This window comes from Periplaneta americana, chromosome 4, assembly GCF_040183065.1.
Source record: "Periplaneta americana isolate PAMFEO1 chromosome 4, P.americana_PAMFEO1_priV1, whole genome shotgun sequence".
Taxonomy (NCBI): domain Eukaryota; kingdom Metazoa; phylum Arthropoda; class Insecta; order Blattodea; family Blattidae; genus Periplaneta; species Periplaneta americana.
In genome coordinates this window covers 36,450,187-36,467,766 of record NC_091120.1, presented here as the reverse complement: position 1 = coordinate 36,467,766, position 17,580 = coordinate 36,450,187, and the positions used below count along the sequence as shown (strand labels likewise).

At 34.2% G+C, this 17,580-nt stretch overlaps 1 protein-coding gene across 1 annotated transcript in view; it reads right to left on the bottom strand.

The window, feature by feature from the left end:
• The window catches only part of LOC138697709 (4-hydroxy-2-oxoglutarate aldolase, mitochondrial-like), a 259,461-nt gene that overhangs the window by 164,582 nt on the left and 77,299 nt on the right, over positions 1 to 17,580 (bottom strand). Inside the window, exon 4 of the mRNA XM_069823188.1 lies at positions 14,819 to 14,983. Within this exon, the coding sequence (XP_069679289.1) occupies positions 14,819 to 14,983 (165 nt within the window). The remainder of the gene's footprint in view (positions 1 to 14,818; positions 14,984 to 17,580) is intronic.

Below are 17,580 nucleotides of genomic sequence, written 5' to 3'. Positions count from 1 at the left end.
CTCAACCCAATACGAGCAAATGCTGGGTAACTTTCGGTGCTGGACCCCGGACTCATTTCACCGGCATTATCACCTTCATTTCATTCAGAAGCTAAATAACCTAGATGTTCATACAGCGTCGTAAAATAACCCAATAAAATTAAAAAAAATAGATATTGCTAGGGTTAAGGGTATATGTACGTGAACGACCACAAATATTATCAGAAAATGCAGGCTCTAAATTTCTAAAATTTTATAAAGAAATGAATTCACAATTTGACAAAAATTATAAGGTATCGCAACAAGACTTATCAGAACTTAAATATCTGATAAAAGTATAAAAAAATGTTACTAATAATATTTTTAAGAATTCACTTTTTACTTTAAATTAAATTTTCCAAAATTTGAACATTTTCACACATAATATTTTATAACTCCACAACCATTAGAGATAGAATTCTGAAATTGTGTACACTGATTTAACATAGGTTTATGCAAAAGGTAGACTACAATAATGCCCATTTCTTTGAAAACAGAAAAATTAGGTCCCAAAACAGTAGGCTATGTAAATTTTAATATATTTTATATAGGACAAATAAAAAATTAATTGTATTAAAATAAACAACTCTACATGTCTGAGAGTAGTCTACTTTTCAGAAATAAGTGTTTGTTACATGTAGGAAAAATATTAAAGATGTCAGAGAGACGATAACAATGTTATGGTTACCAAATTATATAACTGCAAAATTTCTTTGTTTTTATTTTTCATATTCTGATAAAACTGGTTTGAAAAATATTATTAGTAATCTTTTTTATACTTTTTATCAGATATTCGTATTTAAGTTGTAATAAATCTTGTTGTGGTACCTCGTAATTTTTGTCCAACTGTGAGTTCATTTTATTATAAAATTTTAGAAAAAAAGAACCTGCATTTTCTAATAATATTTGTTGTCGTTAACGTACATATACCCATAAAGTCAGTAGTGTTTAATATTGAATATAAAATCATCATCATCTGTGGCATTACAGCCCTTGTAGGACTAAAGCCTGCCTAAGAAGTGAAGCCCAATCATTCCTGTCCCGGGCACGCCTCCTCCACGTTCGGATCCCCAGCTCCTTCATATCCTCCTCCACATCTTTCATCCATGTCTTTCTAGGTCTCCCTGTGCATCTTCTTCCTCCTGGATTTCCTCTATATATCCTGTGTAGTAATGAGTTCTCTTCTCTTCTTTCCACATGGCCCAGCCATTTTAATCTTGAGCTTTTTATTTCCCCCAATATTGAAGGTTTACCATACAACTCGTACAACTCGCTATTGTATCGCAATCTCCATTCTCCGTTTATTAATTTTGGTCCATATATTCTCCTTAAGATTTTTCTCTCCCAAATAGCAATTCTATTTTCGTCTTCCTTAAGCATAGACCAGGTTTCCGATGCATAGGTGACAATTGGTCTCAACACAGTTCTATATATCTTTATTTTTCCTGCCTTCGAAAGGTGTCTAGATCTCATTAATTGGAGAAGTGCCCAATAACATCTATTCCCTTCTTTCAATCTCTCTTTTATCTCCTCAGAGGTATTATTGTCTTCAGTAATTATGGATCCAAGATATTTAAAATTCGTGACTCATTCAAAATTATAATCTCCAATTGTTATGTGTTTTAAGTTTCCCCATTTATTTTTATTTCTAGTTGCTAGCATCTCGTTTTGTTTACCTTTCACTACCTCGAACCCGGAACATGTACCTTCTCTCTATTCCTCTGCACAGAACATCCTTCTATTCATCATCTTTCAGCATATCTATTCCACGCCTCTGGAATTCTCTCCCTGACCACGTCAGAGACTGTCGGACAATATCAAAATTCAAATTTAAATTAAAAAATCACATTCTAGTTCGTGGAATTGTTTGTTGAACATATGTCAGGTTGCGCAACTTCACCTTAACCCATGACATATAGTAAATATTGTAACTATGCTGTTGTAAAATTGAAAATTAATATGTAATGTATTTATTATTATTATTATTATTATTATTATTATTATTATTGCTACTATTATTATTATTATTATTATTATTATTATTATTATTATTATTATTATTATTATTATTATTATTATTATTGTCAGTTATCAATATCATCATTGCTATCTCTGTTTCTTTCTTTTCGTTGTATTAGCTCGATGAGAGCACTATAATGTACTTTTGACTCTGTTGACCCTCTATAGGGCTTTAACTTAATTTGTATCATTTTCATCAGTGTTTGTATTTCTTTTTTGTATTTATATGTGTTATTTGGTAGGATGGAAGAGAAGGCCTTATGGCCTTAATCCTGTCAGATTAAATAAATTATTATTATTATTATTATTATTATTATTATTATTATTATTATTATTATTATATTTAGTTTTCCTTTGATTAACGCTTAGCCCTAATTTCTCCCCTTCTTCGACTAACTGGAGTAGAGTTCTCTGTAGGTCTACTGTAGATCTACTTATTATTACCACATCGTCAGCATAGGCTAGAATTTGTACCATTCTATTATATACTGTACCACCAGGGTTTATATCCAAGTTTCTAACCACTCTTTCCAACGCAATATTAAACAATTTTGTGGATAGTGGATCACCTTGTTTAACACCTTTTTCTATTTTAAATTCTTCAGCTATTTCATTTTGAATGACTACTCTTCCTTTGTTGTGCTTTAAAGTCATCTGGATTAATCTTATCAGTTTACGTGGTACATAATAATCTATGAGAGTTTCTATTAATGAGCTCCTGTCAGTACTATCATACGCTTCCTTAAAGTCAACGAATAATAGATGGAGCTCAGTGTTATGCTCGTAACACTCCTCTAATATAATTCTTAGTACAAATATATGATCTGTTGTGGATTTTCCTTTTATAAAGCTTCCATGATATTCACCCACTATGTTTTCCATTATTTTGTTCATTCTAGTAGCTATCAGTTTAGATACTACCTTATATACAATATCTAGCAGGGCTATTCCTCTACAGTTGGCACAGATGGCTTTATCACCCTTTTTGTGTATAGGGCAGAAAATAGATGTAGAATATAAAATAGTACAGTGAAACCTGTTCAAATCGGAACCTGAATAATTCGGAATCCTGTCTATTTCGGAACAATTTATTGGTCCCGGCGAAATTTGTATGTATTATGTGTAATTTTTCCTGAATAAAACGGAAACTGTCCAACGCGGAAACGGAAACTGTCTGCTACTGTTCAAAATGGAAACAATAGTTTGGACACACTATATTTTGTATCTATATTTTGAAACAGCGTGTAACTTCAAGGAATATACGAAATATGTAGGTCACTAAGATAAAAACAAGTTTTCTTTGCAAAATTTTAGAGGGTACGAGGGTGTGTTGGCTTGTCGGTCATAAATTTTATTACCCTGTTGACTAGGCAGACGAGTCCCTTCAAAGATTTTCAATGCTTCACACCCGTGTACTGTCGTAGCTAAATAAAGCGCAAGTGTAGTGATTTCCAGGTAAAAAAAAGTTGCATAAAATGCGGCATTAACATTAAGTGATGAAGTAAAAGTTATCGAGATAAAGGAAAATTAGAAACAAAGTCTATGTGATTTAATGCTTAAGTTCAGTGGAAAACTCAGGTGTAACACTTAAAAAATTAAAGATCATAATGAGTGAGTGGCTTGCGGCCGATATTGGTGACAAAAAAAAACAGAAAGCAACTGTTTATGTGAAAATAAATGAACTGTTGTGAGAGTGAGTTCTTCATGACCTTTCAAAGAACAAGCCAATTTCTGGATCTATTCTGCAAAGCAAGCTATTGAACTGGGAAAGAAATTAAATAAACCAGAATTCAAGGCTTCTAATAGATGGCTCCTAGTCCAATTAATTAATAATGTAGTGATATGCAGTACAGTATTAGAGTATAGTGTTAGATATTAAATAGAATGAGATTAGTGAACTTTAGTAATGTTTAATGACTAATGAGTGAGTTACGATAATATTTGCACAGAAAATGAGATTTTAATCAGGATGATTCACCAATGCAATAAGCGACAGGAAGCTGATTTAATGTGATTAGTGTTAAATGGAATATTTTGTACTTCTTGCAATTTGCGGCATGCCATTTTGTTTTTCATGTATATGAATGACAAAATATTCCATTTTAATGTCACACCTGAATAATACGGAAACCTGTCCACAACGGAAAAAAAATTAGGACCATGTCACTTCCGTCTTGAACAGGTTTCACTGTATTTAAATAATTGCAGTGAACAAATAGTTATTTCATATAAATTTACTTACAAAGGACATCGACATTTGAAAGTAGTTCTGCTATGAACAGTAATACGAAATTTGTCACAATCGGCAATGAAATACGTGTGTAATCTAAGTTGTGTGTGCACTGCGAGGAATCTTGTTGGTATTCTGCGAAGCACACAGCAATTTGCCTTTTCCTTGTCCTCGCACTCCTGCCGTGCATATTCTAAAGGTTTCCTGCGCCCTCTTTCCCTCTCCCCAAGGAAGTTTCCTTGTTCTCCTTAACAATATTCCCTCAACGTCCACTCCCAGCCCTCCCCCGTATCTGCATGACTAACTCTGCTTCCCAAGAGCGCTCGCCCCTGTCTCGGCATACGCACTCCACAGGGCGGAGTCGGTATAAACAGACCTCTTCCATATCCTGCGTTTCTATAAACAATTGCATTACATCAACCCGAGAGACTGTACGAAAACAAATTCAGCTATGGCTTCCAAGATCTTTCCTCTCGTTTCATTTAGTCTGCAAGTATATTCCGGTACATATTCATAATAGTGTTATTTTTCCCTACGTCATTCTTTAGGATTTATTCATTCACATGTATCGCACCCTCGAGTGAGATACGATCGGTCGTGATACGCTCGTAATAAATAGAAGCACAGTACAAGGTCATCTCACCGACATGTCTTATCTTGTATGGAAGGCGACAGATAAGATACACATATGTTTTGCTCACACTGTAAAAATAAGGCTTTATTTTCTGCGTTTATGACAAACAGTCAATGGAACGTACCAAAAACAGGCCCATGAAGTTATAAATAAAATAGTATGAAAACTTCGATATACAGTTATTATTGCTAATTAACAATTATTCAATATTTGATTTACCACATATATAATATGATAGGTCCGTACATAGTGTTCCGCCTATATACAGCAACAATGTAGAAACGTTTTACAAAATATTATTGATATAGCAGTAGATTAATAACAATATTAGTACAGAGATAACGTCACAGAAAATATAATAAAACGAATAATCATGCTGCACAACTGTTACAGACGCAAAGATTGATACACTAATTATTAGAGATTATTATTATTATTATTATTATTATTATTATTATTAATAATATTATTATTATTATGATTATTATTATTATTACCAGAAAAACTTGATACAGTTCTTGCATTATCGTGATTGTGTTCTCCGTTTATAATAATTATATTTACATCCAATAACATCTATCAGATGTGGAAAAAACAAAATCACTCCTGTGTGGAAAAAAAAAATTATCTACAACATTTATATTACATTTTAAAGCAAGTTTTGTAGTTGTACTATGGAGAGGTTAGTTAAACACTGCAAAGTTTTCAAATGATAAACATCTATGATGTTACTACACAGTTCATCACTATAACAAGAACGAATGTCTAACGCTTGGCTTATACCGTTCGAGGATTTATCGCTCGTGACAATTTTACCCAACATGCATGTGCGCTACCTATCGGATTATCCTATGAACTACTTGGCGCTCGAGCGAAAACGTCCGATGCAGACCTCTGATTTCCGCATAGGATTCTTATTATCTTAATGTTGTCTATTATCTGATATCTTCTTCTGCCCCGAACTCTTCTCCCGTTCACCATTTCTTCCAGTGCATCCTTCAGTAGGCAGTTTCTCTTCAGCCAGTAATGACAGAATGTAATGTATAAATGTTGCATTTCTTGTCAGCTTTGCATTTTTTCTCAGTTACAGGTAGTCGAATTCCAGTGTTTTTTTTTTTCGTCCTATAGGAAATACAAAGGGGCTATTCCATCTCAAATCGACCGAAATATAGAGAAAATTGACCTTGCAATTTTTAAATACATGAAACTTTTTCTGTCCATTGACAACTGTGACACAATGCTTTGTGCAAAGTTTGAGACATCAGAACTTCATAGTGTTTAAATTTAAAATATTTAAATTTATCGTATTTTCATAAAATTAGCATCTTTAAACTGTTGTGGCTCAGAAACCTTTTCACCCAACGATCAAAATCATGGTTTATTTTGATGCTGAGAAATTAAAGTTTATATTGACATGTAAACAGTTTTTCTTTTGTATTCTTGACCTGACATAATTAGGAACATTAAATCCAGATGTTTGAGATGGGCAGGGCATGTAGCACGTATGGGCGAATCCAGAAATGCATATAGAGTGTTAGTTGGGAGGCCGGAGGGAAAAAGACCTTTAGGGAGGCCGAGACGTAGATGGGAAGATAATATTAAAATGGATTTGAGGGAGGTGGGATATGATGATAGAGAATGAATTAATTTTGCTCAGGATAGGGACCAATGGCGGGCTTATGTGAGGGCGGCAATGAACCTCCGGGTTCCTTAAAAGCCAGTAAGTAAGTAAACAGTTTTTCTTACATTTTATGGAAATGGAGAAATTTAGATTTTTCTTCATTAAGACGCTTTTGACCACGAAAAAATATTTTTAAAATATATGGTTAGATTCCGCATTGAAAGTACAAATAAACACATATTTTTTACTGGTGCAACGTTGATGAGAAAGCCTTGAAAATATCAAATAAAGAGAATAAATAGTACGCGCGTGAAGTAACCAGCTGACTATGAGGCTGGAGCTAGCCGAGACAAGCAAGGCCAGGAGACAAACACGTGATGTGTCGTGTAATAGCGCATAGCTGGACTAGCTTTATCACAAGTATTCATAAACACAGGAGTAAAATGACGCCCAACGCTCGCTTATCTTCAGCTCTCGGCCAGTGCGTGCGGTACTGCGCTGTTCTAGTCTAGGCGTGTGAAAATAATTTATTTAATACCCTCGAAACTTATTACCTAGCCACTAGGCAAACAATGCCGAATCCATCTTAATAATGAAAGGTTTTTTTCTCGATATTTTTTACATTTTTACAAATTGGCAAAAAACTTAAAAGTAATTAAAATCAGATTATCTCTCTCTCTCTCTCTCTCTCTCTCTCTCTGTATACAATAAAAATAAGGATTACTTCTTAACATAACCTACCAAATGTCAGCTTCAAAATGAGCTCTCGTTCAATGTTCTGCAGTAAATGGTTCTAGAGTTCTGAGCGCTGAAAGAGGCTTGTTTTTATAAAATATGCTAAATTTGTCGCTCAATAGTACGAAAACCGTTTGACTTTCGATAGTATATTTTTGAAAATGCACTGTCCTCAGCACCTTGTATAAATAGGGAAAAAATTAGAGTATTAAAAAAATGCGAGGTTTTTTACTAATCGATTTCATATGGAATAGCCTAAAGGCAAGATACTTCGAGGCACCATTTTTTTTTTATTTTGAAATTTTCAGTGAAATACGTGTTTCAGCATTTATGAAACCATAAAAGTGTTTCTCTGTATACATTTATCCGTCTACTCATATTTCTGCTATCTCCGGCCTGGCATTTTCATGTTTCTCCCTCTCGAGAAGTCTTCCTCGATGGTTTGATCTCCATTATAGAACTGGAGGGAAAAGACTTTTTTCTCTGTATAATTAATCATGAGGTTCACGACAGAACATGCAGATAACAGAATTCTCTATAAGAAAGTGAAACTATTCCGCATAAACTTGAGGGTAAATATTCAGCACTGGTGCCAACAAACGCAGAGACAGAGAAACAGCTTGAGCAGAATGCCTGACTTCAGACGGCAGAGGCAAATTATAACCCCAGACCAGTAGCCTCTCGAGAGCGGATTCCGATGTGGCAAGAGAGAATTGAAAAGGAGGAATGCTGCAGAAGGGAGAGGCGAAACTGCGGTGAAATACTGTGGTGAACAAAGAAATTCAGCGTTGAATGTTTAGGCCTACTATTTTTCGGTCTGTTTCAATTGCCATTAATAACAAATATATCGAGTGGCCTTTTCAAACTTCCCTGATTTCAAATGACTGTGAAAATAAAAAACAATATGCGAGTGCCAATATTAGGTAGTAAGTTAATACTCAATTTCACAAAAACAGTCGTATACTCGTAGTAGGTTCCTACATAAGAGAGAAGATTTATATAATACTAGTGGCTTCTGCAGCAAATGCTGCTGCAAACTAAGTTCGTTAGACGTTCAAATAAATATTTTTCAGATTTATTTTCAATGAAGAATACTTATCTTTTTGATAGTTATTTGCTTCCATAATAATGAAACATACTCCCTCTGAATGGATTTTTTTAGGCCAAATACTTTCTCTTGAACCTATCCAACTTCAGTTTTTGAGTTTCAACGCGAAAACGCAAGTATCAACGTCAGGACGATAGCAGCAGCTATTTCAGGTCATTGTGGATTGTAGGCAAAAGTTAAAAAAAACGTCAGGTTTGCTAAGCTTTCGAACAATAGCATTTTCGTATAGCTGCTGCATGTAGAACTTGAAATGTAGAGCGTAAAATCATTTTATCCTACTAAGAGATCTTGCTGAAATGATCTGGAGACTACAAAATTTTCTAGGCCTCTTATTTTAACAGTAAGTAATACCTTTTTATCTTTCCTTAGGAACTGTAATTTTTGCGCTCCCTCGAGCCAATACTGAAGACAATGACACATATCAATATCTACACTACACCGCCATTAAGTATATGAAAAAGACCCAACCCCACTGGGTTAATAAGTATAAAAATATTTGATTTTTAATAACAATGTTATTATCTTACTTAAGTTTTGTAGTCATATATATAGCAGCCACTCAGTAAATTATAGAAATGAAGATCTAAATTAAGATATTCTCTACATTTACTTACATAACCTCAAAACGTTTTACTTTCATGTCATCAATATAGCATCAATATTATGTACAATTAATGAAAAATAGACGCATCATGATATTAACTATAATAATATTTCATTTCTAACGGTAACAGTGTCATCAAACCACCTCAAGTTTCGTAGATTTGAATATCCAATACCCAGCTGTACTCAGAAAATTATACACTGCAGAATCAGTTTTTAATAACAAATTGAATTGAGCTCTAAATATGTCGGCCTTCGTGTAATAGCCTATTGTTTATTGTAGTGTGTGTTTTGTTCTGAAATTCAATCAAGTCGGCCGTGATTCAATAAAATTAGTTCTCAAAACTGACAACAGATGGATTTTGGAAAATAGGAAAATTATGTAGGAAAATTGACATTTCACTGAAAACTACTACTTTTCCGAAAAACTTTGGGTTCCAAGCTTCAAAATGAGGGGCCATTTATTAAAATTCGTTCAGCCGTTTTCCCGTAATTTCCATTACCAGTTCAAATTATATATATATAGATCCTTATCGAATTTGACATTCCCAAGAAACTAGTTCGATTAATTAAATTGTGTCTAATGAAACATACAGCATAGTCCGTATAGGCCAGTTTCTATCTGACGCTTTTTCAATTCACTACGGGCTAAAGCAAAGAGATGCACTATCGCCTTCACTTTTAACTTTATTCTAGAATATGCACTAACATAGTCCAGGAAAACAGAGAGGGTTTGGAATTGAACGGCTTACATCACCTTCTTGTCTATGCTGATGATGTGAATATGTTAGGACAAAATACCCAAACTAGCCTATTAGGAAAAACACGGGCGGGAATTTTACTTGAAGCAAGTAATGAGATAGGTTTGGAGCTAAATCACGAAAAAAAAAATACAAAGTATATGATTATGTCTCGCGACCAAAACATGGTACGAAATGGAAATATAAAAATTGGACATTTTCCCTTTGAAAAGATGGAACAAACCTTCGCGCAAGAGTAACAATATAAATGGCACTCGACAGACAGAAAATTAAACGCAGAATAAAAATGTAAAGGAGTCGGTTAATTGTTTGAGTTCAAATACAGGGTGTTTCCGAGGTGTTGTTACAAACTTTCAGGGATGATGGCGAAGGGCACATGTATCAATTTGAGATAAGGAACCCTGGTCCGGAAATGACCGAGTCGAAAGTTACAAGCAAAAATTGTTGTGTGGAAATGAAATAATTTTATTCCTCTGTCCACCTTATTTATGTGTATTTATCTGTACATCTTACACATACTGTATACTGACGTTGTTTACGTTGTCTACTTACAGTATTCCATTCAGTGCGCTGTCTGAGGGATGGGGACAGGAAACTACACTAAAGCAATGCAGGTAGCGTAATGTGTAACGGACATGGTGGGTCCTGAAATGCACGTCTGTAGACAGCAGTGTATGTGTACAAGTTGCAGTGTCCAGTCGATCAGTCCTAGTGAAATGGAGGAGAACACGAGAGCGGAATAAGCAGACCTGATTTTCGAATACGTATCATCCAATGGGAACAGTAGACAAGCTCACAGATTGTATCGGGACAAGTACCCATGTAGGAGACATCCGACCCATACCATCTTTCCACGACTGTTCCAAAGGTTAAGGAAAGGAGGGCACGTGGTGCCAAATTACAATTTCATTTCCACACAACTATTTTTGCTTATAATTTTCAACTCAGTCATTTCCGGACCAGGGTTCCTTATCTCAAATTGATACATGTGCCCTTCCCCATCATCCTTGAAAGTTACTAACACCAGCCCGGAAACATTCTGTATATTAATACTACTTTAAATTACGTATTCTACTTCTAATTTGAATTTATACGTTTTAATTTATAAATATAGATATTAGCCTACTTCAAAATCATGTCATAAATTTTTAGTCCATAATTAAGACTATATTTTTTGCCAGCAATTGTGATTCATTTGCTATTTCAAATACAGTAGAACCTCTATTATCCGTGGTAATGAAGGGGGTGGAGTGAACGGTTAATCGAAAAATCGGATAATCCGTACCATAAAAAGGTTCCATAAACTAAGTACATAATATTTTCGTAATTTTCTCCATGGTCTTTTCTTTTAATACGCTAGGTAGTGGATCAGAAGTTCACTAATTTAAGTCCGTTTTTTTACAATTGAACGGTTGGATGGAAAAAGGGCCTCAGTGAGAAAATGGCGTTTTGAGAAAAAGTCCTTTAAACATTTTAAAGTACTGGGCCCTTTCTCTTTACTGTACAAAATAACACTCTATGCTTTTGGTAAAAGAATTTGCAACGTTTAAATAATATTTTAGAAGAAAATCTGTGTTCAGCTGATTGATTTAAAAGTTATTGGTGCTTGAAAATTGGCTCTCTCAGGCCCTTTTTCTTAAAAACAGAAAATAAAATATAAACTCAATTTATTATTTATTATTATGGATATAAAATTGTGTGCTTTTTTGCATAATGTAATGAAAATACAACAGAATACAAAGGAACTCAATATACTCGTAAACTCAGTTTATTAATTTATTATTAGACTGCCTATGCACAGAAAATTATATGCTTTTTCTCATAATTTAATGAAAATATAATATAACAGCAAGGAACTTAATATTCCAAAAAAAAAATCTGATTACACATATCTCAATCACATCACTTAAGAAACTGTCTACAATGTCCTCATAGTCACTTGCTTCAACTGATAAGTTTTCATCTTGTTCCCGAAGTTCTTGCCATGCTCCTGGTTCCTCAGTGGTGTTCTTAAACTGTTATTCAAACCAGCTACTTCATCTTCTTTCAAAAACTCATAAAGACTTCTGACATCTCGTATCTTATCAACTTTGAATTTTTTCTTGGGAGCAACAAGAACAGTATCACTTAACTTTAACCTTCCATTTGTATGACAGTTGCTTCGAGACTTTTGGTAGAACGTCTTAAACACAACTAGTGACACGTTACACGTTTGACACAGCCACAATGTGTTTGGAGGTTTGACAGCTGATGTCTCCACATTTATCAACATTTATTCACACAGCTCTAACACTGGCAATATTAATGTTACGTTCATGAAATTTCTAAGGCACGTATTTCAAACCCTAAGGACTCCGAAAAAACATTTTACACAAAAAGGGTCTGAGTGACCTGAGGCCTCTTTTCCATCCAACCGTCCAATTCATGTTTTATTTTTCGATAAGTCAGTTATTAAAACATTATTTATTGTATTTTTATCTCGTTTTCAACGATGAGTTTTTAACGGCCAAGAAAACTTATGACAACTGTCTGTGGAAAGATAGGAATAGTAGAGGTCTCATGTTGTAGATTTACAAATTTTATACAGTTTATATTTTAATTTTCATTAGCTTAAATCGCTTACAGTTGTAATTCCTATCTCGTATTGTGATGTGAGATGAACTACATTTTCTCTTTTCCCGAACCACTCAATTACTTGCACTTTTTTTCTGTAGTACAACATGTTTTCTTTGACACTTGTAGAAGACATTCTGCCTAGAAGATAAACAGTACGGCTACTCGAAGAGTAGGCCTTAATGCATAAGGGTAAAGGTCTATAAAACACTCTGTAGAAAAAATTCGTACTAATATAATTTACAGTACCTCATATTTTTTTCTGTGAGCGAGAAAGACAGACGGATAATCCACCAATCGATTAATAGGGTGACGGATAATCGGGGTTTTACTGTAAAATTACGTGTTTCTGCTTGTAGAGGTTTTTTTAGAAGGAATTTAATAATGTATATTTAAAAATGTATTCCAATTGAACTTGGTTTTTGACATCCCAATGACTTCAAGTAGTTCAATCGTTCCAGCTTCAGTGCTGGTACGTACGAAGCCTCCAACCAGACCGAAAAAAGTAAACAATCCCAACCCTGTTTTCCCACCTCCGCTCAACACTCCACTACCAGTTAACCCAGCCGCGGCGAAAAAGCGACTCACGAGCACATTGTGGCTCGCAGTGCTTTTCTCTCGCTTCCTACCTACAACCCCCACCCTCTCACTCACTGGAGTCAAACTTCGTTCCATTTGTATTTGTCTCGGACCTGCGAGTGGCGTATCGTCGCAATATTTCTCTCGAAACCATGTACCTCTATAAAAAACGAAAGTTTCAAGTAGGATGGGAGGATGCATTCTTTTGTTTACAATATGATGAAAATATTAAATGTATGATTTGTTCACAAATATTACTAGGAAAACGGTTGTATAACATAAAACGGCATAAGTTACGACATGTTACTGAAGAAACATTAAAAGGTTAAGTGTTGTTATTATTATTATTATTATTATTATTATTATTATTATTATTATTATCATCATCATCTCTGTACGTCGATTCTTTTACAGCAGATGTACGAATAATGCGATTAGATTTTCAATTTAAACTCACAGATTTACAATGTGACGTTAAATGAAAGCTAGATGTAAGGACTTGACAGATATTGAACTTTTCAAATCTATTTGAAGCTTCGTTCTTTCGCTTGCTCTGTTGAAGCCATGTTCGCTGTAACTTACGTTTGTGAAAAATTATTTTCAACAATGACAATAGTAAAAATCAAATTTAGATCACTACTGACAGACAAATAGCTTCGTGATCAACTACGATTGGCAGTAAGTGGCATAATTCCTTATTTTGAAACTTTGTCGCAGAGACATTCTGAAGACAGTTAATTTTAGGTTGTGATCATGTGTCCTATGTTTTCTTGTTCATTTCTTTCTTCGTTACACGTCCTAAACATTAACTTCCCCTTCGGTTGTCCGCCTCCCTCCATAGGTGCTATGCACGTTGCAGCTTACACAGTGGCTCGGCGCACCAGCGAATAGGGATTATAAAGAATGGACACTTAGCGAATTTTCCTGTGTTTTGTTTCTCTGTGCGCCAGCGGCTAGTTCCACTTTTAAGCGCTAGAGGTAGTGTAATCGAGCATACGCTGAGAATAATTGAGAATAGAATTAAGGCACAGGATCCAAACATCGCCTACCTTATTGCATAATCCAGTAACGCTTTGCTTCAAATAAATTCGAGTCAACCGCTTTTCCTTATTTCTCAGTGACAGACTAGTTGTAATAATAATATTTTATATTTCAGATATCATAAATTATATTATAAAATAATATAATGCATTATAAAATTAAGTATCGAATTCGTTTAATATTTGTATGTAATATAATATAGGTATATGATTTTACTTCTCGTAAGAGTTTTGTTTTTCCATTTTCAGCGCTATCAAATCATTACATATTTTAATTGTTGTTGGGGTCAACGTCTGAACTCTCATTATAAAGGAAGTCTAGAGTCTAGGCATTACAGTTAATGAAGGATTTATTATTTTATGGATCCAATTTATTTTATTTGAGTACATAATGTACCTAGATGTATTAATTGTATGTGTTATATTTCCGCTGTGTCGACTGCTAGCTGGTGTGATGTCAGCGCCAACTCTAGAGAGAAAGCAGAATCTGACGCTCTAGCTGGCTTTTAGGTCATTGAAATCGGTCCGGCTACATCAAAGGTACCGACGTGAAGTGTCCATTCTTTATAATCCCTATTCGCTGGGCGCACCGTGGCCTTTTCGCCACGGCTGAGTTAACCTATATCTCTACGGCCGGTGTCTCAAGTTCTAAGTCTACTTATAAGACAATATCCATATCATACGAGACCACAAAAATCTGTAATGGTTCCAAGTATGTATTGATGATGGTTGTGGTGACAACGATGGTGATTACTGGTACATTAGCGCCGTACTCAGGCTGATTATATTCCCCATTGAAATGCTCTGAATCCCTATTGCTGATAGCTTTTCAATTAAGCAGTGTTGCATTCACTCACGTCTCCTCCGCTGTCCTTGACGCCGATGATGTTGGGGTGGGCGGCGAGTCGACTGATGAGGTCAGCGTTCAGGTCGATGCCAGTGTTGGCCGGCATGTTGTATATGATGACAGGAATCGAACTCTGGTCCGCCACGGCCGTGTAGTGTCTCACCAGTGCTTCAGTCTGTAACGTTCATTGAATTATGAAGAGATTATTGCCACCGGAAATACCCGGTCGCAAGCAGAATTTGCTTAAACAACAAATTAATAGAAAGAGTAAATGAGTTTACATATCTTCGCTATAATTTAACATTTTTTGGTGAAATAGATATAACTTCTCAAATTTGCAAATACAATAAAGCAATAGGAATAATCAACAAAATTATGACATCTTTTCTAGTACAGCGACACACAAGAATACGTTTGTACGAAACCTTAATTAGACCTGTACCACAGTCTACTATATACAGTCGCGAAGCTCAATATGTACTACAAATGCAAACATGGGTAGTTGCCCACCACTAGGATCGCTACTATCGCCTCATCATCGCAGATCTCTCTCCTAGTAGACGACAAAATATGTTACACTTTCGTTGTGTTCTTTTGGAAAAATTAACACCTTCCTTCCATTATTGAAATATTAAATGCGTAAAGTTAATTTATTATTTTAATGAAGTCAATTAAATTCCACCATAAACTCGAAGATACCTGCAAGAAATAGGTTAATATTATTTTTGTTTGTGCAAAACGAACTTAAATTTACTATAATCGCTTCACTCATTCAAGATTATAGCGATAATTAACTATGAAATCAATATATATTAATTCACATTTCCCTTTACAACAATAATAATGGAAATATGAATTAATGGAGTAACTTACGTGTACCGGTACTTGTAGTGTAGGCTTACGTAGTTAACAAAGTGGGATGAGGTTAAGCAATAATAATCCCACCAGAATTGAAAATAAAACGTGATCAATAAATTTCATTAAAACAAACTTAATTTTTCTACGTCTCTAGTAGAATATTATTATTCCAATTATTGTATTTTAGCCATTAACATTTTCATTACAACCACTAACGAACATTTCACAAGCATCAATGTGAAATACGCAATGAGCTAGCACTCGATGGAAATACGACACAGTCCAAAGTCGACCGTGGACAGTCTATTGTTTCTAGTTGCTAACCGCTTGGAGCGCTTTATCACGATATTTGCAAAAAATCACCTCAAGCTTCGCGACTGTATATAGTAGACTGTGCCTGTACTATGTTACGAAAGTGAAGCATAGACAATAAGTACGGATATCAGCAGAATACGGCCTGTGAAATTAAATTTATGAGGATATACTCTCTTGGACTACAAAATCTGCATTCACTTTCTCTCCTGTATCGAATTATGCACACTTCATCCCCCTATTATTTACTCGCTCGTTTTCATACTCTCTCTCGCTATCATAATATTAATACTCGATCACAATGCGATAACACGCTAGAAATTCCATTTCACACATCATCTCTGTATTTCTCATCTTTCACTGTTGATCCCTCTCGTCACTGGAACTCTCTGCCGCCTGAAGTCAAGGGCTGCCGAACATTGAAATCTTTCAAATCCAAGTTAGAAAATTATCTTATGACGAGTTGCCAAACTAACTTACTATTATGACAAGTGTTGCATTGCATGTTTCCACGTATTCACATTTTTTTTTTTATGTTCTAGTGATATTTAACTTATTTTATATTTTTGTTTTCATATTTTCTGATAATGGTATATCTCTAATGTGATAAGTTGAGCTATATATAAACATAATTTTCCTTACTGTGTATACTTAAAAATATTGTATTCATTGTATGCTTTGTACTGCACTATTTTATTACTACTATTAGTATTATTATTACTATTAGGCCTGTTATTATTTTATTATTATTTATTATTAATATTATCATTATTATTATCATTACTATTCTTATTTATTATTATTATTACTATTATTATTATTATTATTATTATTATTATTATTATTATTATCAATAATTGTCTTATTTTTTTATACTTTGTAGGCCTCATTTATTTTTGACCTGCTGTTCACATTTTATTACGCTTTTTTTCTTTCCTTCTCGATGTTATATATTATGTCTGAGTTCTTCTTACTTGTTGTTTACATTTTATTATTATCTTATTCAATTTTGTGTGTACTTTGTAAATTTGTAGTGTTTCTGTAACGCAGTTTTTACTCCTGGTTGAGTGTTAGAGAAGGCCGTATGGCCTTAACTCTGCCAGGTTAAATAAATCATTATTATTATTATTACTATTATTATTATTATTATTATTATTATTATTATTATTATTATTATTATTATTATAAAAGAAATGATAAAATGCAAGAACTTCAATTACAACCAGTCTCACAGTTTATAAGCAAATACCAGCTGCAGAGGAAAAACCATGTCCAACAAATGAATCGTAATAGACTTCCAAAAGCCATGCTTCAATAACGTCCCCAGAGGAAGAGATCTTTGGGCCGTCCAAAAAAAAAGTGGAGCGAGAATGACTCACTGAGACCGTAACGGGCCTTAGGCATTATTATTATTATTATTATTATTATTATTATTATTATTATTATTATTATTATTACTGTTATCAATGTCAATAGAATTCTTTTTGTACATCATTTATAGTTTCATATTTACAATTTAAATTTAAAATAAGGGATCCGATATGGATCCTTAAGCATCACTCTTGATGTGTAAATCCACTTCACTATGATTTTTAAAATTCT